The sequence below is a fragment of the Cyanistes caeruleus genome, chromosome 8 (assembly GCF_971803275.1).
Source record: "Cyanistes caeruleus chromosome 8, bCyaCae1.hap1.1, whole genome shotgun sequence".
In the NCBI taxonomy this organism is placed as follows: Eukaryota; Metazoa; Chordata; class Aves; order Passeriformes; family Paridae; genus Cyanistes; species Cyanistes caeruleus.
The window spans coordinates 26,030,191-26,054,290 of NC_141708.1; the positions used below are offsets into that span (position 1 = coordinate 26,030,191).

At 38.2% G+C, this 24,100-nt stretch overlaps 1 protein-coding gene across 3 annotated transcripts in view; it reads left to right on the forward strand.

The window, feature by feature from the left end:
* Positions 1–24,100, forward strand: part of NRG3 (neuregulin 3) — a 395,272-nt gene that overhangs the window by 287,972 nt on the left and 83,200 nt on the right. For all 3 annotated transcript variants that reach the window (XM_086899838.1, XM_086899837.1, XM_086899839.1), the window contains exon 3: positions 9,276–9,349. In XM_086899838.1, the coding sequence (XP_086755964.1) occupies positions 9,276–9,349 (74 nt within the window). The remainder of the gene's footprint in view (positions 1–9,275; positions 9,350–24,100) is intronic.

Consider the following 24,100-nt stretch of genomic DNA (forward strand, 5'->3'; position numbering starts at 1 on the left):
CTTCAGTTGCTTTATGATTAGGAATTCAAGAGAAGCAAATGTATTCATCAAATTTCATAGGGATGTCTTGTCAGAGACTAATTCTAGTCCACAAAATGATATTAAATCGGACATAATGGCTTTCCTGATTGTTGCTTTCTGCTGCCATTATTTTGAAAATGGAATCAAGCAAGAGCCTTGTATGTATGGCCAGTATGTTCTGGCAGAAAGCATGTCAGATCTGTGCTACCTATTGGAGTTGCTGTTATTTCATAATATTCCAATCCCTAAAGTTTTTTGTTGGGCTTGGCAGGTGGTGGCAGACAGAGCATGGGTGGCTTCTCATGCAGCTGCCTACTTTCACAAAAAGTATTGAGAAGAGATGAAAATTGTTCATTCAAATGTAGTAGGTCCTTTTGTGAATGCTGCTCTTTACTGTGCATAATTTATATATATATATATATAGGAAATAACCACTTTTCTAGTTTTCCATTGGAAAAAAGTTTCCATTTTGCACAAATAAGTAGTAATGTCACTGATGGGTCAGGTACCAGCTGTAGTCAAGGGGTATTTCCTGCTGCTAATACCCTATGGGCTGAAACATACCTGTCCAAACCTTACTAAATTACAAATGCTTTGGCTGGTGAAACTTAATAAAGTTGCATTGTGGACAAAACCACTTGACTCCCTAGTGTCAAATAGTACTTTTTTTTAAGTACTAGTACTTCTTTTATGGTGTAGGTTCTGTTAAGTCAAACAAGAAACTCATTCAGACAGCTAAATTTATGTAATGACACATATCAGTCTTCAGAAAAAAAAAAATATTCTGCACAGGACTAAAACTTTCTGTATAATATGGAAACTAAGATTTTTCATTTTCCAGTCACTCCAGAGAGTGGCCTGTTGGAATTTTGATTCCTCTATTCCTATTCTTCCTCTGGGTACCAAATGATATTTAATATGCTAAGGAAGGGTTATTCTGCAAAACATTCCTGTATTTGAACTTTGGTAGGCAATTACACTGCATGTCAAATTGCTCTTATCTCTGAAATGCGACGTGTGCAGACCATAGAAAATACAGTAGCAGAGCATGTTTATCTCTTGCCATAAAGTCAGAGGGCATCGTTTGTTTAGAGCATCTGGTAGTAGTTAAGGATATTTTAACTGACACCTCTGAGTGACTCCAATTATTTTTTTCAAACCAGGTATAAAAACAGGTACAAAGCAAATAGCTCACTGAATTACTGGGGGGTTTTGAGTTCCTGGCAGAAGCACTCTGTCTCTGTAGGTAAGCGCTGGCTTGATGTGACCTTGAGCTTTTTTAGGAGAGGAGTCTGTGACAAGCAGTATTCAATGAAGATATTATTACTAGGCAAGTGTCTGAATTCTTGTGTGTATTTTAAACTTTGTCAAAAAAAATTAAGTAGAAAGCTTTACTGCAATTTGGAAAATGGTCTTGATTCTGCAGGGCCAAGTTGGAAATCTTGCATGCCTTTGCCATGATAAGCAAAGGATCCTTCTAGCTTGTTTCTTCTAGATTGTACATCTAGCTAGGGCTTGAAACAAAAAAAAATTAAATTCTCTGAGGATTTTTTTCTCTTTTGAATTGGGAAATATTCAATGTAATAAAGGGAAAAATGGATTTGACAGTTTTTGAAAAAAGTCCAAAGCCGTTGCTTTTATTAAGTAGCTGGAAGCAAAAGTTTTTAATGTTAGGCTTGTAATATTTGTGGGGAGGAAAGTGGGAAAAGACACATCCAGCAAACCTGTTAAGCCACTTAGGAGTGAGTTTTCACCTCTCCTGACAATTACCTCATTTGCTGTTATAATTGCCATCTTTAACAAACGGCCTGCTGGAGAGCACCAAACACCATGATACCAAATATAAATCTTACATCTTTTAGTGCTTTTTTATTGATTCCTAGGTGGTATTTTTCTACCTAAGTCGAGTCCCTGGCCAATGTTTTCAGGAAGAGTTTTGGAGGGTTTTTATTTATAAAGTTGGTAATCTTGGGCAGGCATAATATGAATCAAGGGTCTCATTTTCTTTTTATTTCAAGTATTGAATGTGGCTTTCCTCTGTGCCATAGCTGTGTGGGGCTTTGAATATGATATGAAATCACTTTCCAATTAGTCAAGATCTTTCTTATGGCTGATGAATGCCATGCATAATGAAAGACTATACTCATTTATCATCCATAATAAATCATTGATCACAGACGTATCTTGTGGAAAAACTTAATCAAAGCTATTCAGTTTCTCTGGTTGGTTAAACTCAGAACAGCACAGAAATGATTGCTCAGTTAGTTGGTTAAACATTTGGTTTATTAGATGTTACTCACAGTTTCTAATGCTTTTTGTGGTTTACAGATGAAAGTTTGCTGTTAAGGAGATGAAGGCAGATGGCAAAATTGTTATCCCTTGAAAAGCACAAAGCCCATGAATTAGTGTGAAATGTTTATCTACGTGTGGATATGCCACAAATGAATTTGATACCAAGTGACTATCAATAATATATTTATAGATCTTTTACAAAACCTAACTGGTGTTTCAAGTGAATTAGGTAGTCTGGAACCATTATGTAACAATTCTCCTTAGGCTATGTGCATTGATTAAGAATATTAAACTTCCTTTTTCTTTTTCTTTTTTTTTTTTATAAGGGAAGACCTTCAAATTAAAGCAAAATGTTCTGTTGTTGAGGGGATGGAAATTATCATTAGTTCAGGTGCTGTCATAGGTCTGGATGGCTTGAATGGTTTTACTAACATATCTTGTTAATTTTTATTTCTTATTATGACTTATCTTTTAGGAAAGATAATGAAGGCAAACCACCTGTATCAGGAGAGGAATGATAATTCAGTAGTTCCAGCATAATTATGGATGAGACATTGAAGTCAAATCCACATAACTCCTTCTTAAATGTTAAAAGCCTCATTTAGTTCAGTGGTTCCTACAGAGGATTTACTAAAGTGTCCCCATTTAGTTTCTCCAAGGCTAAAGGATCCTGAAACACTGGAGTCAACAAATTAGCAGAAAGCTTTATTATCTAAATCTGGGCAATTTCTCAGGGTTTTGTAGCTGTGACCTCTAATCTCTGTGCCATCTACTCCGAGAGCTGAACAGCACTTCCCTGTTTTAGAGAGCTGCACTGACAATCCACATACTGAAAAACATGAGGCGTGGTACCAATCATAAATATGATTTTTAAAAGTCTGACTGTAATTCCTCTGTGATGTTAGAGTGTTTCTGGTTCTACAGAAGATAATGTTAAAACCTCCCATTTTTTTACTGTTCTTTGTCTACTTTTTCAACGGAATTTCCTTTCTGGTTACTTGCTCTACTTGTTTTTAATAGTTACAACATTTGTCAAGAAAACTGACAGGCAAATGGGTTTTTGGTTTTCTTTTTGAATTTGATGCTGTCCATATTGTAAGAATTGTACTATTTCTTTAAGGAAAGAAAAAGAGAAGACAGATACGTATCTTAATTCAATCACATAATAAATTGCAAGGTCTCAACAATATTAAGTATGTTCAAACCCTGGTATGAAACCTTTATTATACAGTAAGTAGCCTCTCAGTTCTGAGGATTATCTAAAATTAACTTTATTGAAAGAAAGAAAAAAAAGGAAAATAGGAGGGTGAGTGTTCTGGATTATTGTTCAGGCTTTCCCTGGGAAATCTGAAGGGATTCATGACTATGCTCAAGAAGCAGTATGGCTTTAGCTAGTTCCTTATTGGATCCCCAGTTTGTTCTTTTTAATGCCATGCATTCATTTTACTTTAATGTAGTGAATTTTTTTAATGTTTATATTGAATTTAGTTTAGTTTTAGTTAGTAGGTTATATGTTGTGCACAACATAGACCATTGAGGGGGTAGAACTTAAAGAAAGGAGTCCTTCTCGGAATAGGTACCACTCAAAGGATCAGGACATTTCTGCAATATAGAAAGCCTGGCTTCAAGTCTCTAATGCTTGATTTTCACACCAAAAACTGAATCTTGCACCTCAGGTGGGTGCCTGACCAGCAGACTGCAAACTATTGATTTTTATGAAGGGATCATTTTCTTTCTGGCTTTGAGCACGGTGTTCTCACTCTGTTTAGGTGGCCTGATCTGTGGAACCAAGGAAGCTTCTTTTCTCCTTACACTGGCTGCATGTGTTAAATGACAAGATATCCTGTCTGACCCTCACTGTTAAGATTAAATTTTCTTCCCTTGTGAATAAAATCTTCACCTAATAACAATCCCAATGATAAATATAAATTTCTATGTATTCCAGTTAAGGTCATTCTCATTGCAGGCACAGAAATCTATATTTAGCTTACCTGCAGAGCAAAGGAATTCTTTTCCATTGTCTACAGCATATTTCAGGCTGGACTGTGGGACAGCCCAGTGGCCTTTATAATGTCATGGTTTGCTATCATAGATTTATTGTATAACTGACTCTCTGACCCAGGATGAAGAGTATTGCATTCTCTGTGTGAAAATAAATACTTGATAGAAATTTATAGACCATTACAATATTTTTTTTTTTATTATGATCCTGGAGTTCTCTCATAAAGAATAAATAAGAGCTGCAGTATGTTCTCATATTGGCATCTGAATGTTAGTACAGTGGATATAATGGTGTCAAGAGAAAATAATTTGCAACTGATCCACTGAGATGGATCATTCTAATTAATATCATCTTTGAGACTGCCAATTTGCAGTTTTACAAGGGGAAGGAAACGTGTGTTGATTTGGATTCACTGCAAAAATTAAATTTCATTTTTCATAGGTACTATTAATTCCATCTTTCAAATTGGATTACTCCTGTTGATGAGACTAGAATCAGATTATAGGTTCATATAAGTTAATCTTTTGGGCACTGCGCTATTAGGACTTCTTTTTTTTTAATGTCACAAATGACCTTTGGCCTAGGACATGTTTGTTTCCCTGGTGTGTAGGAATATATAGCTTCCTCTTCTGCTGTAGTCTGTCCTTGAGATGCCAACTGTCACTTTCAAAATTTTCATTGGAGATGAACTCATATATTATATGTTTGCCAGATTCTGGACTTTGTGCAGAGAAATTTCTTAATGCAGACTTCTTCACAGGGTCAGAGGCGATGTGATCACCTCACTTGGGAAAGAAGGGGAATTGCTTTCATTTCAGATGGATGGATATCACAGAGAAGGAGGAAAGAGATGTGGATCCATAGTGTTGCCATATTTTGTAGCCTCTTCAGTTTGCTGGTGCCACCCTCCTGCATTTTCTACCTTGTTGTCCCTTGACAAGTAAATATTTAGGCTTAATGGGGACATGGAGCTCCATATGGAGGTGTTTGGGGAAAATGTAAATCGTGATAGTATCAGCTTCTTGGCCATAAGTTTTATGTCCTACCCTAAGTCTTCTAAGCAGGCTCTCTTTCTTCCCTTTCTGCTGTCTTAAATCTATTATTTTATTCTTTATCTTTGTTTATTGTGCTATTTGCCCCATCCTTGCCCCCATTCACTTTACTTTTTAAAATGTTTCCAACTTGAAACCTAGGAAATTGGAGTGCTGTGTTAGTCTCAGGAGTGACACAGCCATCTATTTGAAATTTCCCTTGGCTCCATAAGGTAGTACAAGAAACAGCTCTGGGAAATGTCCACGGAAAGTGTCTGTGATCTCTTGGGCTAGAACATACATGTATTAGTACTATTAAACATTAGCATAAAGAATAAAAGAATGAATAAAGTCTCGTGCCTTAATTACTTTTTAATACTTAGTTGCAAATGTGCTTAAGTAGAAAGGAAAAGATAAGCCTTCTCAGGAGGAATGAGAGATGTGTTTCTGTGTGAGTGGTTTCACACAGAGGTCATTGTGGCTGACTTCATGAAGTGCAGTGCACAATGCAGTTTGTTACTGGTGACCTTAAAAAATCATCTGGGAAAGTACATTGCCAAAAAAAGATGTGAAGAAGACATGATGAAGTAATCTTAGTTGGATTTAACACTTTTCAGTTAGGGATATGTTTGCAAGCATTTTAGCAGCTGCAGATTAGCTTTACCTGTGCTTCTCTTTTCATACCGTTTAATCAGAAGGATTTAAATAATTCAACTTATATGATACAATCCTGTTGAAATTTTTGGTCTAGAGCCTAGATAGACACACTCATTTGGGTGAAAATCTGAATGCAAAATAGAGAATTCCCTTTTCATGTTTATTTTGCAAAGAGGCCGCAATTAACACCATTTTTAGACCCCTTTGCCATGGTGTGCACATGGGATATTAGGCTGTCCTTTCCAGCCTTTGCTGCAGGGGTCCCACACACAGATCAGAGCTTTTGCTTCACTATAAGCAATATCTTATCTAGGTGTTTTTTTCTTTTTCTATATTTTTTTTTAATGGTATCTCTAATAAGCATTTGTTTGTTTCAGAATCAAGTGATCATTTCTGAAACTGTGAGCTGCACCTAAGCATTTCTCAAGGTTTCTCTGATAACTCATGGCTTTTTTAATGCATCCATAAATATGTATTTGATCATTCACACTGCATATGGTGATATTGAGTGACCTCATTTGGACTTTCCAGAACTTCTGTATGTGTCACAACAGTGCTGCTTTAATAGGGTTTTCTGCAGTGGGTTATTGTGCTTTCTTCCGTAGAGGTGTGATACCAATGAGCAGCATGTGTGCATATCACATCTGCCTATTTAGGACACATGGCAGATGCTTTAGGTAAGATTATGGGATGCCACAACATGATCAACTTTCATCCTATTGTAGCATTATAACTGTCAAATGTGTATTCTGCAAAGCTTAATGACTTAACATGCAAAAGTTTGAACTTGGGTGTCATAATGGCAGAGCAGTTATTGCTATTATTAGATTTTTAAAAGGAATTTGTTAAGGGAACCAGGAGACTTTAATTTTATCTCTGCTGAGAAACAATGCAGTTTGAAAAACCAAGCTATGTTTGGCCATCAAGTCATCGAATAACTGATGTGAAAAAGCCCTCTTGGATCAGTAAGTCCAGCTGTTAACATAAACCCATGTCTAAACCACGTCCCTCAGCACCACATCTACACAGCTTCTAGATACCTCCAGGGATGCTGATTCCCCCACTTCCCACACAGCCTGTTCCAATGCCTGACCACCATTTCAGTGAAGAATTTTTTCCTAATACCTGATCTAACCCTTCCCTGCTGCAGTTTGAGGCTATTCCCTCTCATCCTGCCACTGCTTACCTGGGAGAAGAGACCAACCCCCACCTCACTACATGTTCCTTTCAGGGACTTGCAGAGAGCAGTAAGGTCTTTCCTGAGCCTCCTTTTCTCTGGGTGAACCACCCCAGTTCCCTCAGCCACCCTCATTTGTGCTCCACTCCCTTCTCCAGCTCCATTGCCCTTGTCTGGACTTGCTCCAGCACCTCAACGTCCCACTTGTATTGAGGGCCACAGAACTGGACCCAGGATTCAAGGTGCAGCCTCACCATAGTAGGTATTACCTGAGCATAAGGTTATGGTGTTACAAGATTATTCTTTGATATATCATCCACCTCTGTACTAAACTTTGAAAGAAACACATTCCCCTTGTGGAATGTTTGTTAGAGGTACAGGTCAGTGAAAATGTCTGCACACTGATGAGCACTTGGCACAGCTCTTCCAGGAGATACCAATCTGTGACTCTCCTCACATGTTTTCATGACAAGCAGTTTAGGATAGAGGGTTTTAAGTCTGTAATATGGTATTTGTAGCCAAGACAGGTGCAAATGTTTGTCAAAAAGATTTTAGAAAATGCTCATAGAAAGGCAAGAATCCCCACCAGCGTAAGTTACACTTAAGCTTTGGTATGAGGTCTGCCAGCTCCTCTCAAGACCGTGAAGAAGAGTTTCTTTTTGATGTGAGGCAGCTCCTGATGTTTCATAATCAGAGGCAAAAGATGCATGTAGGAGTGTCTATGTAGACTACTTCAGTTTTTCTGACTAGTGGACAGTTTTAGTTAATAGAACATTTTTTCCTTGACCAATAACTTATGACCACTGTCATGGGATCTGAATGAAATAACACCTGAGCAGTTTTTTCAAGTCAGTTATTTTCTAGATAGGCGAGTACTGGGAGGAAGCTGAAGTAGTACCTCATATCCATCATATCCATCAGGGATAAAAGCCAAAAGGGAGGTTTTGAAACATTATTATGTATGGGGATTTTGAATCTTTTTCTTACTGTAGAATTTTACTACATTTTTAGGTCTGATGGAAACATAATTTACATATTTTCTCACAAATGTTCTTACTGATCCCTTAGTCAATGCTGGTGAGATGCACTTCTCATTGAACCATTAATTTATTAAACCAAAAGCATATTAAAAGGCAACATTTAGAGGAAGCCTGAGTAAAAACATTGTGAAGGAGCAGATAACTTCTTCTCCTGACATTATCACATCACTCAAGCTGCAGTTGTCAACCCTAATGAAAGGTGGTGATGCTGATTTGAGCATATTGCTTATGTGATGTGCAAGAGCTTTGGGAGATAAGGAATCCCTGTTGCTATCATTTATAATTAAAGTGTCCATCACTTTCCTCTGAAAAACTGCTTGACGAATAAATAATTAAAGATCTGATTCTGATACACTTAGTTGAAATGAGACTTCTGAGAACAGTTCAAAAGCAGTAAATGGAATTTCTTCAAAGTAAGGCTTCAAGATAAATAATAGTATTACCATCTCAGTCAAAGCCAGTTCTCATTTGTTGAGGCAGGAGGCTATTCTGGTTTATGTGCTTTAAAATCTAATCTCACAGGCATCTGAAACTTCCTGCTTGCAAACAATGCCTGATGATGTTTATCATTTTGTCTTTTAAGCACAGTATAGACTGGTATTAAAATTAATGGCTACCTAACTGTTCCCTGCTTTTTCAGACAGCCAAAGATAAGTTGTCTGTCTTATGGTTTGTGTGGTATGGAAGCTTTATAAAGTGCTATGTTACCTAAAGAGATAATTTTATTTGCAAATATGTGTATTTTATACAGGTTTTTTTCCTTTGGTTGTTTCACTGAATTGATATTTAAAATAATGGTTATGCTAAAACAATGTTTACTTTCATAGTTTCTAAAATAATCAAAAGGATTGAAGGGAACTTTTTTTCCGGAATACAAAGTATTTTACCTGCTTCTGTCGTGTTCCTGTAATAACCATAGCCCCATTATAGCCGAAATAACTTGAATATTGTAGGCATGTGAGTCCCTTGCAGTGTTGGCAGGGTGGATTTGGTACCTTAAAATTAACCTTTTACTACCGCATGCGTATGTTTGTCATTTATCCCCTTTTTCTCAGGTGCAAAGAGGGCTACCAAGGAGTCCGCTGTGACCAATTTTTGCCGAAAACCGACTCAATCTTGTCAGATCCAAGTACGTCAAATGTTTTTCTTCTCTTTTCAATCCATGCTGGAGGCTGCTCTTGCCATGTGAGATGACCCTTTGCCTGTAGTCAGTCAGTCCGTGCCACGGGCACTGCAGCTGTGTGCTAACAACAGCGATGCTCTCCTTGGCAGGATAAAACCACATTGTCCAGTCTCTGCTCTTCTAACACATCTGCTGCTCCAGCAGGGGACGTGATTCCTTAGGCTCTGGAATAATACTGGCCCTGCTTAGAGCCAAAGCATTTGTGTTTCTCTACTTTTGACTCAACTACAAATAAAATAATACAAAAGGAAGCCCTGTACAGAGTGCAAAGTGGTTCCTTCAAAAGGAAATAAATGCACGTTGTGTGGCACTGAAGAGATTATAATCTCCTTGGAAATACTTTATATCAGTTTACATGAGAGTTAATTATTTTTCACTTTGACGAGTGATTTGTTGTCTATTTTTGCAAGTAATAAATAACAGAGGTGTACTTTCAGGTAATAATGTGGAGACAAAGTAACTTTCTAGTACACTGCCCATTACAAATGTACATCTGTACATTTCAGAAAAACGTTGCATATATCTTCTCCTACTCCACTGTTTCCCTTTCTAAATTTTCTTGACCAATAAAATGTCAAAAAATATTATCCAAGATGAGTTTTTTGAAGGTGAATCAATTTAATTATGCTTATTTTGCATTTTTAAATGAAGTGACGTACAACAAAGGGTCATATCCAGTCTCTTGGTTTTGTTCATATACCTGGAACTGTAACATATTAAGTCTTCTGGTTTTGGGTGCTCTTTAAAATTAAATTTGTTTTCTTTTGTTTTTTTGAAGAACAATGCTTGTTTTTCTAGTCTTTGTGCTTTTTAATTTATTTTCTTGTGCTTTTCCATGTGAAAACCTGTTTCCAATGGCACCTGTTGCTTTGTAGTTCTCTGTGTCGTGGAGCTCCCATTACAGTTTGCTTTTGTGTTTGGTTGATTTTCCCCTTAGCTTGACCTTTAATGGTAAAGTGCAGAGCTTGTAGTGAGCAGGCAGCTTTTACCTCAGCCAAGTTTTATGTGCATGTGTCACTATATGTCAAAGAAAAAAGTAGCTTGTATCCTAAAAGTCTGGCAAAGGACAGTTGATAAACAACAGGACAGGGTGGTACCTGTCTGACCTGTTTTCCACAGGGGACTCTGGCTTTACTCTCTCGAGAGCAGAGGTAAAATCCATGCAGATACATCACAAAGCCCCAAAAAGGCTCCCAGGTTCAGCTGCATCTAACAAGGCCAAAAGCCCCATAGTGTTTATCTGGTGCAGACAGTATTGTTGTTTCTTTCTTTGTGTTGGTCTTCTCTTTATTAGGAGATGCTTACTCCAGTTAAGTTCTGGCTTTATTGTTTCCAGAGCACTTTTCAGCCACGTGATCATACTCAGTGAGCCAAGTTCTGCTGAAACATCCTTTTTACACCTTCTGAAAACATCAGGTTTTTTAAAAAATTTATTGAGGTTTTCTTTCAAAGTTATTTGGAGTATGTAAGGAGAGGGGGGCTTTGACTTGACATTGTCATGGATCCACTGGACACACCCATGGCCCAGAAGGAGCCTCTCTTTTGGTTTGAATGAAGAAGGTTAACATGAGTTAGGTACATTTCTAGTCAGTTTTGAAATTTAACTTCTATTTGAGCTTTGACTGTTTTCAAAAGAGAAAAAGACAGGTCCAGTTTGGGTCCATTTCTGTGTGTTGGCATAATGTGATGTATCTCTGTGTATGTGTGTGCACATGCACTTGTTCTAAGGATGTTGAGCCTGGAAAGAAGATAATTGAACTTTCTGCTGCAGCTGGACAGTGACAACCTTTTATTCTGGAGTCAGTAATGTAGTTATCTTCCTTCTGGAGAGAGAAAAAAAATTAATACCACACTGATAAGTAGCACTCAGTGGCAGAAATGTTTGTTATTTGCACAACTTGAGGAGTGTAAAAAGTATTTGACACAGTAGTCAAGCACAGTATTATCATCTTCAAAGGCTCTGGGTTTACACTGCCAAAACTTAGGTTTGTGGTTGGATGTGTTTGGACTGGAAAGAGAATGGCTGAAAGGTGAATTTGGAGGTGGCTTCAGAAAGAAGCAATTTTTAAGATGCAACACTAAATTTCCAAAAACTGGAAAATGAGATGAGAGCTCCTTTGTCTGGGCTGCACATAGCCAGCACTGGCTGGAGTCAGTCAAGCTTTATGAACAAGTCCAGCTCATTTGAGTTTTATGGGATTGCTTAGGGTGCTCTGGTAGGGAATTTGCTGCTGATGGCACACCAGCTAACATGTAGCTCATTTGAAGTTTACATGCATGAAATATTGCAGCAATGTTTTTGTCTTACCTTGCCTGTGATACCACAGGTTGTATTTTCAGAATACACTCTTGCCGTGGCTGGGAAGTGAATCTGCACCAGTCACTTGGTAAATAGCAATGATTTTGTTATAAAATTGTTAATTATGTACACGGGCCAAAGCATCTTGATTTTTTTGGTTCTTGTCCTCTTACAATGTTTTTTTAAATAGCCTGCTAAAACAAACCAAGCTTGTTCAGCATAGCTATTATCTGCATATTATTTGCATCATGAAAAATAGTGTGTTATGGCTCTGCAATATTTCTAACACCAGCTTCTTACCTCATTCTAGATATATGTTAGGCAGGTCTTGACTTTACATCACAGATATTAATACAAATTATGTAATACTTAATATAGATTAATGCATGCTAGATCATGTACATGTAGTTTAATTCAACAAACTGGTTAAGGTATTTAAGATTCTGTTTTCAGGAAGCATTCTTGAAACTACCTGATGGTGTTTCAGAGTTCCTGAATTGGCATCCATGGCTTTTTGCAGTCAGATCTACCACCTGTTACCTTCCTTCAGCTCAAAGACAGGATTAATGTCGTAAGAAAAATAAATGTACAACACACACAGACCAATATCAAAACACTCCAGGCTCAGGCTCTTTGACTGGACCTTTAAGCATCACAGGAACAGCTTCCACTTCCCTTAATATCTCTACTCTTAACAAGGTTTTCTGGCTATGAGAGAAAGTTGTTAAAAAGGAATCCAAAAAAATCCAAGCACAAGTAGCTTGAGAAGTTTGGTAATCTTGGTATATGAGAGAAACTTGCCTAAACCGTGGGAGCCTCAGACACTTGGGAACCTTACAAAATTAATAAGGGAAAAAGGCTGCATGGCAAAGCCACCCAGGCTCACAGTCCCCTCTAGAGGAGGAAACCTGGCAGCCATGTAAACACTGCAAACCTCCCTGAACACTCTCTCAGTCATCTTCTCCATTATATGAAGTAATAATGGGACAAAAAAGAACAGGGACAGGAGTATATTTAGAACGTTACTTCAGCTTTCTTTGTCTGGTCTAACTACTCTATAAATACAGCTATCAGCAATGGTAGAGTACTTATATTTTCAGCATTTTAAGTGCAACCTTAATACAACTTTACGCACAAGTTATTTTTCTGTAGCCCTAGCATTGGAAAAAATAAGGATTGGGAACTTACTTACGACATAGATTGTAGAAATGTACTCCTGTACTATCCCTTATAGTGTTCTGGAGTAGACCTGCCTGGCCCAATGAGTCCTGAAAGGTAAGTTGCATGTGGGCCGCTGATAGTTCTTTTAATCTGCTTTTATTCTGAGGCAAAGTAAAACCTTTAAGGCTTTGACTGTTCTGTGGACATATTCCAAAGTGGGGAACAAGGCATTGAAAATGAGCTTATCCCATTACCTCATTTTACCAAATTGCTCCATTTCAGCTACAAGCATATTGTTCTTAGCACTGAAAGCTACTTTCCTATGCAAAATGTGTATTTCAATTTTGTAATGTTTGGTATTAATTTTATACTTATCATATCAACATTCAAGTTGTCCCATTTGACTCAAAAGCTTGAATAAAGAGGGATCTCCTATCAAATTTTGGGAATGTTATCCAATCCTTTTTGCAGAATAAATGCATTGTCTCCTAGAAGAATAAAAGTGGGCTGGAAAGCTTAAACACAAGCCATGCTTCTGCTGTTGCAGTCAACCCCATCACGTAATTTCTTTCTCCTGTGATCTGATGATACTTCACACATAAGCCAGTGTGATCAGTGTGAACCAGCCACTGGAAGCAGGGTTTGTTTAGCATCCCTGCTTGGAGAATTTCAAGATTTTGCAGCTTCCAGACAAAACTTAGGCCAAAATGTCTCAATTTTATGCTTCGTTAAAATGCTTTGTTTCAACTTTGATTTTTTTTTTTTTTCTTTCTTTTTACTTCTTGGTTTCCATGTTGCTGTGCCTCAGGTTTGTTAAACTGGCTTTTTCAAATGTCAAAAGTCTTCTTCCTACTGAGTGAGCTACAGCCTGTGGTCTTACAACACTTTAACCTGTGACAACATGGTACACATGTTTCTCTTTGAATCTCATCAAAGAGAAACCTGCAAGTGTCATATCTGGAACCTGCAGTTGCTCATTCGTAGATTACCTCTTTCTGTAACAAGGGATCAAACTCCCTCTTCTGGAAGACTGGGGCTGTAGATAAGAAAAACAACTATAGCTAGGTTAAAAATGAAAAAAATGTCATTCCAAAAATGTATTCAAAGCCCCAAGACCCCCACTAACATCCTCAAAAAAATAAAAAATAAAAAAAAAACCCACCGAGAAAATCACCAAAAATCTTAGGAACTTCATTTGATTGTTTATTTCTCCTATCTAGTTTTGCATATGTCAGGTCATAGGATAATTCATGTTGAAAGAGAAGTCTGGAGAACTCAGGAAGTTCAGCCTCCTGCTTTAAGCAGAGTTGGCTTTGAAGTCTGTGCCACGGCACTGAACACCACAAAGGTGTTTTGCAAATGGACTTTTATTAAACAGAGGATAAAAAGCATCACCATTGTGAGATATCTCTAAAATGTATTTTCAAATAATTTTAATACATAAAATGAAACTTGTCCCCCTTACTGAATGACTGATTTTCTAGGGCCTGAATAATTTTTTTGTCAAGTCTACTTAACCTTTCTGAATTTGTCAAAGTTCCTTCTGAATTTGCTTTTTTCCTCCTTTTTTGATTTCTAGAAGACATAGGAGAAAAGAAGATTTTGCTGCTGGAAATAGTTCAAAGGTTGCATGGAAATAGGGGCAGTTAGGAGTGGGTGATATCCAGAGGTGGATATCTGAGTTTTGTGGAGGACAAGTCCTTCTTAAACAGATTTAACATGGGACTTATTTAATCTTAGAAAGAACTTTTGAAATCTAGATCTAAGTCTGAATTTTGAGGCTTAACTTAGTCTTAAAAAGAAAAGGTTTTAAGCCTCTCTGCATTAATTATTTAATCTGTTCAAAACTTTTTTATTCAGATAAAGCATATGAAGGGAGAGGTTGTAGATCAGTCTTCTTTTACAGTGGCTGTCATTTTATGGTGTCTTATCAGACTAATGGCAGAGTGCCACACTACCTGTGTGTTCACAGAAATATTAATATTGCTCTAGGATATTAAGCTTTTACAAAAATGAAATAATCAAAAGGTGGTATTTTATTGGTATTTATTGGCTTGTAAAAACAGGGTTTAAGAGCTACAGATGTGGTGACTACAGTCAATAGAAGTCCCCAAAAATGACAAGTCAGTAGAAGATCTGTTAGCCTCTCTCTGGTGGGTCTGACATTTCTCTCAACTGCAGTCTCTTTATAAAGTGTATAACAGCGGTTCCTCCAGCTCAAATGCATCACAAATTAACCTAGATTAGTCCTGATGGATTAATTTATTGAAAGGAAGGAGTTGTCTTAAATGAAATTGTAATAAAGAGGAAAAGTAATACATTCTCTCCAGAAGTTTCAATGACTTTACATGAGAAAAGATACCTCAAATGAGAGACAGACTGAGGAATATGAAACATCAGCAAGGTAAAATAATAGAGAAAATATATCCCTGGGGAAATGGGGGACATTTTCCCTCCTCTCTGATCAGGTGTGTAGAGACCTTGGCATATGATCAACAAAAGATGATGTGTTTTCAAATTTGAGCTATATGGAAGCTGTAAAATTTGACTTTCTGTGAATAGTATGAAACTTCTTGATCTCTGTTTGGTTTCTGGTTTTGTTTTCTTTTCCTTAAAATAAGAACTTAGGCTTTATTCTACAGAACTGGAATGGAATGTTCCAAACCAGAAGAGCGACGCTAACGAAGATTCAGTAGAAGTGTTCACCAGTGATAACTGGAAGTGTGAATGTGTTCGTTATCAGGATGTCCTGAAACATTAAAGTCAAAGAGATTAATTGGAAGTCACAAATTTGTCACTAATGCCATGGGCAAAGAAAATCACTGCCAGTTTTGATAATGTTATTTCTTACAATCCCAAAAGCAAAATTTAAATTCGTCGGAAACCCCTTTATAATATTTAATTTTATGGACAAGGTAACAGTGATTTGTACAGAATATGCAGTATAGATGTTTTTGAGTAATTTTTTACAATTTCTTCTTTTCTCTGTCAGTAAAATAGATTTTGCAAATCGTAAGGATGTTTGGAATCCTCATTTGTCTGATGGGGAAGAGAGTATTGTGAGTTCATGCTAAATTTGTGTTGCTCTTCTCAAGTCAAAACAGAAAAAAAAGTGTGCTCGTGTGAGAGCTGTTGCCAAATATTAATCTGAATTGCTTCCATTACTTTTGTGTGCAATAACAGAGGTGTTTTTTTCTCTACTTTCTTTGAATTACCAGTCCTTTTAGGAAAAAAACCAAACCACCAGTGGATTTGCACAACTGCTCCCCACACCCTCTGGCTTTCTTTCTGGAAATATTAGTGGGTGGGTTACAGTTTATTTAATATTTCAGTTCTAAATTACTTGTCAGCCTTTGCTAAATTCATATAGATCTTTATTTAGGAATTAGTTAAAATAACGTTAAAAAGGTAGGTTTTTTTGAAAAATAGAAAAATTCAATATGAATTTGACCAAAATCCTTTTATTAGTTTTAAAGGAGCATTAGTTCCTTATTCTTCTCTGTTCATCTCTTCTCCTGGAAGACAAGAATGTGTTGGCATCTGGTTACTCAATATTTTTATTTTCAAAACTTTTTATTTGAAGTATTCAGTTATGTCTGATTTTGCCATGGCTTTTAGGCCATAGATGGTCTTCTGGAATTCAGCTTGTGCAGGCTGCATCTGTGTAGACATTCTTACAAAGAAGCTGGAATCGGGCAAATGCAGTATCTTTGACAGCGGGGGAAAAAAAAATCTCTAAACAAACCTCAAAACCACTCGTTTCATTCTTCTTCTTTAAAATTTGCATGTTTGTGGAAGGATAATAATGAAATTGAACAATTTCTTTTATATTGAGTCAGTACAAATCCCAAGGAAGAAAGAAAATGGGATCTCTAGCAATACCAATCCCAGCCAACAAGGAGTTTTCATCAGCATGTCTTTCTGCAAACCACAGTTGCTGTAAATCAGAAAGGAAATGAAAGCCACCTCACGCAGAGGAGTTTGAAGGCCGCCTTTCCAAACTACCATTCATCTGTGAAATGTGGGACTTGTGTCTGCTTAAAGAATTTCTAGGTCTTTGTGTAGTGATTTTTGCACGTGTATTTTAGGGAAGTTTACCATCTGATGGCGGAGTCTCTGGGCCGCGGCTGCTTACGCAAGGGCCCCAGCAGATGGCTGTGGATGGAGGTTACGGTGTTACATAAGGACCGCGATGGGAATCGCTCTTCCCGCTCTTCCGCCAGCCGGGAACATCCCAGGGCCTCCCTGCCAGGCGGTGCAGCTCTCCCAAAACAAGCACCTTCTGAAGTGATGAGCCTCTGAAACAGCAACTCCTCCTCCTAGCCCTCTTACAGACACATTGTCGTTTCCTCAATCTGCTGCTGCCCGTTTTTTGTCTGGAAAGCTGCAAGTACAAATACAGCTGAAGTCTCTGTGACACCCTGGAAGCCCCTAATTTCTCCTGCTACCCTCACTAACTTTTCTGACTTGTGTACTCTTCTACTGACAACATGTTACTGTTGCTGTCAATCTCCCACGGTCCTTCAGAAGGACTTCCCTGGTTTTGCCTGGATGGATAAGGTGCAGTCAATCACTGCCTTGTCAGATCACATTTTCGGACCTCCTAAGAGGAGAATTCAGCAGTGCATTGACCATAGTTCTTCATGCTCAGAGAGAAAAGTATAAGGAAAAATGGCCCATCATGAAATGACATATGGGAGAATTGCACAAAACATTTAGCTGAAAAGAATTCATTTTGTTGAATTCTTGTCTTTGTAGATTAGCTACTCAGTTGTCCAACAAGATCTTACTTTAGCAATACTATTTCACATTGCATCCCACTTCTGATGTTAAATCCTTCATGGTTGGCTGAGGTGGCATGGCATAGGTTTAAGATGTCATTGCCTGTTGCAGGAGCTAGTAAGGATACGTGGAGGAAAGAGATGGATTTCTCTTACTGGCAGTCAATCCTATGTCTTACATTTAACACAGACACATTCCAAGTGTGAATGTTTTGCCATCTCCTATGGGTGGTTCTGAGTTAAAATGATTCTAGTAAAAAATGCAGTAGTGTGGGGGCAGGTAAATCCTGGAGCTGTGGGGCTCCTCGTACTGTAACCTGTCCTGTCCTGTTCTCTAAGTAGTGACCAGCAGGAAGACGAACTCTGCACAGCACAAGCAGAAAGCTGAGGTTCAGTGCTGCACACACTCCCTGTCTTGAGAGTAAAACCATTAAGGCTCATCCATGAGAGCTAAAGCTTCTTCCAAGAGGATTTCTGCTGAGTGTGCTGATCATCTTCCCAAATTGAATACCTCAGAAGAGCCTCTGTGCTCTTAGCTGATCGTCGCTCTTTGCATTAAGTCCTTACTCCTCTAAAAGGATGCTTATTAAGGCAATTATTGTTGTTAGACTTTTCACTTCACTTAGAGCTTCTATCAGTGTTGATTCAGCTAATTTGAACGACCTCTGCTCATGAAGGAAAACGAGGAATAAGTATCATTCAGAATTAAAGTAGTGAGTGCTCTGTGCTTCTGTACAGATTCTGTCAGGGCAATGTGTGTATGCACATACCTGCCTATGAGAAGGGTAATCTTACTGAAAACATTATGGGTCAATATTACTTACTGTGAGTTTGATTACCACATCAAAGTTATAATATTTTGCTAAGAATAAAAATAGCACTGAGAGTCCTGAAGGCATTTCCCAGCACATTTCTTAGGCCTAACATGAAACACATTTAGCAACAGGGAATAGCTGCTTCTGGTTAAAACTTTACTGTGCAAACCCAGCAATTTATGTAGCTATTATTTCCTGGATCAGAAAGATCAAATGATAGAACCTTGATCTCACTGGGACTGGTAAACTTTTGTTAATGAGCCCTTCAAGACTGAATTGTCCTCATGGGAAGTCCTTTTATGCCGTGTACGACTACTGTTTTCCAGTAGGTTTTGTATCAACCATTAGGGAGTCAAAATTGCCAGCCATGGCATTCATTTTCTTCAATGCTAAATGTGCTCATGGCAGGAATTTCTTAAGAACAAACCAGATCAGTATTGTCCCAGAAGCAAACCAAAGAGCAGACTCAAAGAGGCAATTCTTGATGAGACTTTTTGGAGGACCAGATTCACTTCCAGCCATTTCAGAGAGCACCCTGATCTCAGGGCTCCTGACCCTTTGCTTTCGCTGCAAGTACCTGTTTGCTGTAGAGAAAAAGTTGAGTTGTTTGCTGCCATCACCAGTCACAAGTTAATAAGGGGCCTGGGAAACAAAGTTTCTTTTGTGATTTCTGCACACAGCCTGAGTAACAGGCGTGACAGTCCAGCTCTGGATGGTCATACAAGAAAACATTACTGAAACACAGAACAAGTAACAGCCAAAGCCCTGCCTGTCATTGCCCATTGCCTTTCTGCAAGTAATTCTCATCTTTGACCTTGTCTTCCCCAGCCACTTGAACACCTCAGCTGAGTTAGCAAGAGGAGATTTGAGTGTACTACATATGCTGCTAAGATACCAGTTTGTTTGTTTTTTTAATCTTTTACCTTTCATCCCAACATATCTCCTTTATGTCCCTCCCCATTTGTGAGGGGCTTTTTCCTTCAGCATCTGAATTCTGTTTCTTATAGTGAGTCTTCTCTCTCTGCTAGTCTTTGCTATCACTCAATATTCACCATGTGCTTTTGCTGTGATTCCTTCCCACACTGTCACTCTGTGTGGCCTTTACTCCCTCTCTGAAACCAGAATTTGAGTCCTCTGTTTCCAATCTTCCAGATGAATGTCTTAATCACAAATAGGTTTTCGTGGGCTGTCTGGTCTGTCTTATTTAGGCTTCTCTTTCTTCTTTATCTAAAATGTTTACTTTTGTTCCATAATGGAATAAAAAATATAATTTGCAGTTTAATTTAGTATCCAAAATGTTCTTTAAATGTTTACAATGAACAGCTGTCCACATTTCATTTTGTTTCCAAAGGAGTTGGCTCCAATTATCTCTGAAGATAGAGGGAGAGGTTAATACCTGATGCATATCAGGAGAAAATATCCACTGTGTGGGCTGTTTGTGAAAAGCAGCATCTAAATTTAACTTGGATTCTTTTTTTTGTTTGCTTTTAGTAAAACTGAATTTTTCTTGAAGAAAAGGTTGCATTTTCAATACAGTCTGGTTTTATGCGTCTCAGCAGTGCTTTGATTGTTAAAGCTTTTTCATTTTCAGAAGGAACCTTATCTGGTACAGGAAAAAAAGCCCAGAATTAACAGAGAACCACAGAATACCAGCCCATGACAGGTGAAACACAGGTTCAAGTCCTTGACCTGATTTTGCTCTCTTACAGGTGAATGCCTAATCACAGCAAAGAAAATGGAGTGGGTCATTCAGTGTCTTTTTTTGTGTTTGTGCTTGTGGATTTTTTTCCTGGGAGAGAAAGACTAAGCTTTTTCTGCTTTCCCAGCTAGCTCTAGTGGTGAGTCAGTAAACTTGAAATTTCTACTGTAGTGAAATGTGGTTTTTTTACAGTATATCCCTACCTTATAGACAGAGCACAACACAGAATTTTGCCTTAATGCCCATCTGTGTTGTAGAAGGTGCTAGAGTCTACAAAATGTAAGATACTGACTTAGGTCTTGATCCTGAAAAGATTACTGGTGGGTATAGTTTCTCAAGAAAAATACTCAAATAAAATATATTGAGCAGATTTGAAACATCCAGCTGAATTATTTGCATTAATTTGTGGTTTTCATCACAAGTTTTCAATTTTCTTCATAATGAGATGACCGAGTACATTTTAACTCTGGATTTAATGACTTTTCCTAGAAGCTGAGCAGCTCTAATGTAGGGGCTTGGCTCCTGCTGATGAAGGAGCTGCCCCTGAATGGCTCCAGCTGCATCTGGCAGACAGTGCAGTGCACTGGTGAGGGAAGTGGTGTCCTTTTGAAGGAGCTCGTTGGTCTGTGGAGATTAGCAGTTGTAAATATAAATATGTATACATGTTAATATATATAAAAGCAAAAGGTATTTTTGTTTCTGTGAAGACTTTGTGTCCCAGTGTGATCTGGCTGTCTTTCACAGTTTGGTCTCCTATTAATGCCGTATTAATTTGCTGTCAGTCATTTATCAGTCTCCACATTTTAGGCAACCCTTGTCGTCAGGATTTGTTTAATGTTCAGTAAATATTCAAAGACTGAAATGCTTTTAAAGCCTTAAAATAAGATCTGTACACTTCTGGAGAAAAGATTACTTATTCCAGAAGAAACTGGGTTAAGCCATATGTGTAGATGTCTGGACAACTCCAAGTAAAAATGCTACTTACCAATGCCATTCTCAGTAATTTATAATTCATTTTATAGGCATTGGAAATTAAATCCTGGAGAAAAGTGAGCTCAGGAGAGACCTTACCACTCTCTACAACACCCTGAAATGAGGCTGTAGACAGGTGGGGTTGGTCTTTGCTTCCAAGTAACAAGTGGCAGCACTGGAGGAAACAGCATCTTGCAACAGGGCAGGTTTAGGTTGGATATTGGGAAAAGTTTCTTCACCAGAAGGGCGATCAGGCATTGGAGCAGTCTGTCCAGGGAAGTGGTGGAGTCACCATCCCTGGAGGTATTACAAAGACACCTGGAGGTGGCACTTGGGGACATGGTGTAGCAGTGACAGTATTGGATTAGTGGTTGGACTCGATCTTGAAGGTCTTTTCCAAACGAAACGATTTTGTGATTGTGTGATTCTGAGGGGCAATGTCACTCCATGAATTCGTAAGTAGAAGATGACAAGTTGGGCCCAGTTGGGGTGGTGATAAGGACACTTTCCTAAGGTGTCAACAACTATAATAGTGGTTGCTAAATATAGAGATGCATCTGCTTGGGGAGATCATGACCTATTTCAGTTGGTTCTTGTTTTCTGTGCCTTTCAAGGAACATTCAGGGGAGCCTATTTCTCCCTGCAGGACTTCTTCTTTCCTCAGTCCTGTGTTAGTCAGAAAACTCTTACCAGAAGTTGTGAAAGCAGCAAAGGCTCCACCTGATTTGTCACCACCCTGCATATCTGTGAATGAAGATAACATTAACTTTCCTATACATTAAATGGGTGAGATGTATTTTCCTGCTCTATCAGAGGCTAATTAGAATATGGCAAATTAAGCAAAAACCAAATTTAGATAAGCAAAGAAGATTTAGTCTTCTAACTATTTAGGAAGCTTCAATAAGACAAACTGAGGAAGACTCAGAGTCATAGACAATGTCTGTCTGCTCCTTAATACAGGGGAACTTTTCAGTATCTGTTAGGGCAGATCAGTATTGTTAGGGTCAATAGTGCTCAGTATTTATAAAATCTTTCTAAAACTCAGCAGAATTTGAATAGTTAACCTCTTATTCTTATGTTATGCAAAATCCAGATCTTTCTACATGCATAGCACCTTCAAGATGGACAAGGTAGATGAGATTAAAAAAAATAAAAATTGCTTGTGTGGGAATTTTTTTTCATCACTGTCGTTGTTTTAAATTTTTTTCTATGTACTGTGCAATTAGTTTTTGCTCAACTGAAGAGACTTACTAAAATTAATTCTAATTGAGCCTTTGCTTGCCCAGAATAAGACCTGGAAGTCTCCTGTATGTTTTAGCTTCCCAGCTGAGTTTGTCATGAAAATGAAAATTCCTGAATCTTTTAGTCAGAATGAGATTTACTAAGATGAGCATGACACTTATTCAAACCTTAAAATAAAAAATGTTTAGAGTGGTTAAAAGTAAAAAGGTATTAAAAGAGGTTTGATCTTCCCTGCCTTCCAGTCATAACCTTAAATCAAGTGGTTTGGAACAACCAGGCTGAGTTCTTCCCATTTTGATCTTTTATATATAAATGTTCCTTCTTATGTGCTGACATAAACCAAATTTTTTAGTAAGACCAGCTCATATTTACAGTGTGCATTACTTTCAACAACCCTTCATTGGCTGACAAGTTGCCTGTCAGAGCTTCAATCCTTAGAATTACTCCACTAAAATGACTCCAGAGATTCTCCAGTTTGGTTAACCTCAGTATCATCTACACATTTTTCACTGAAAAAGCTTTTCTGTTTTGCTTAAGGAAATTTGGTCAGTTTTAGGGAGAAAACCTAATGTGTATAGCTTGGAATCCTTTCCCTAACATCTCCATGGGCTGAAAACCATTTAAAGTTGATTGCCAGGGGAGAATTTGAGTAAGTTTGTTTTACAGGATAGGAAATGCACATTGAAAATTTACAACACGTACCTTCTGTCCTAACTGCTGTGGGCTTTTGCTTTTTCTCTACAGTCAGTGTCTCGTTACAACACAGTACTGTCCTCAACCCAAAATACAGGAAGAACAATATGAACATAATTCACACCTATAATATCCTTCAGTGCCTACAGAGCTTGGAGCTGACAAATAGTTTGGAGAGCAGGATGGCAGATGGCCTGTCTGAGCAGAGGAAAGAGCAGCAGCAAAGGAAATGTTATTGCCAAGAGCCATAGGAAAGTTTAAAAAGTAGTAAATGGAGTTGTGTCCTAGGTGTTAGCTAAGAGATTCTTCAGGAGCACAGAATCTGGAAAAAAATGTGATCAGAGAACAAATTAATATTACTGCCTAACCACATCCTATTTTATTCTTTACACAAAATCCCTTACAAGCAGCTTATATGTGGTAGGAGTAGATAAATATTTCAGCAGTACATGGTTGGCTCAAAAAAACACAAGGCCAGGTCGGGGAATACAAGAAAAACCCTGCGTCTGAAGATGAGTTTTGTGGGGGTTTAATTGTGTGAGACAGTGGAGCAGCAGGGGTGGGAGGCCAGGAGGAGCAGGTGGAAAGTGATTCTCAGTGTGATGGATGTGAACAAGCTTGGTGTTCAGGTCTGCAGAGCCCTGCCTGCTATCGCTGCCTCGGGCTCGGGGTCTGCCTCCGGGGTCAGGCACATTGCTGAGCAGGGACTTTGGGATGCTCTGAGAGTGCTGAGTGTCTCAAATTGCTGGCCATAGAAAGCTAGAAGTGGAAGAAAAGTTGGAATAGACACAGCAGCTTGATCAATGCCCTGGAATGTTAATCCCGAGGTGATGACCACAGGGTGCCCAGATTTATATCTGCTCCTCCCCAGTGCATGGGAAACGCAAAATGCAATTTACTGCCAGAGGTGTTAGTGAGAGCTGTGTTCAGACAAGGCTGGCTTTTGGTACAGATTTCCAATTGAGAATTCAATTCAAAGCTCTCCTCTATACCATTGTTTTTATTTCAGTGGTTTTGATTAATAAAGACTAAAAA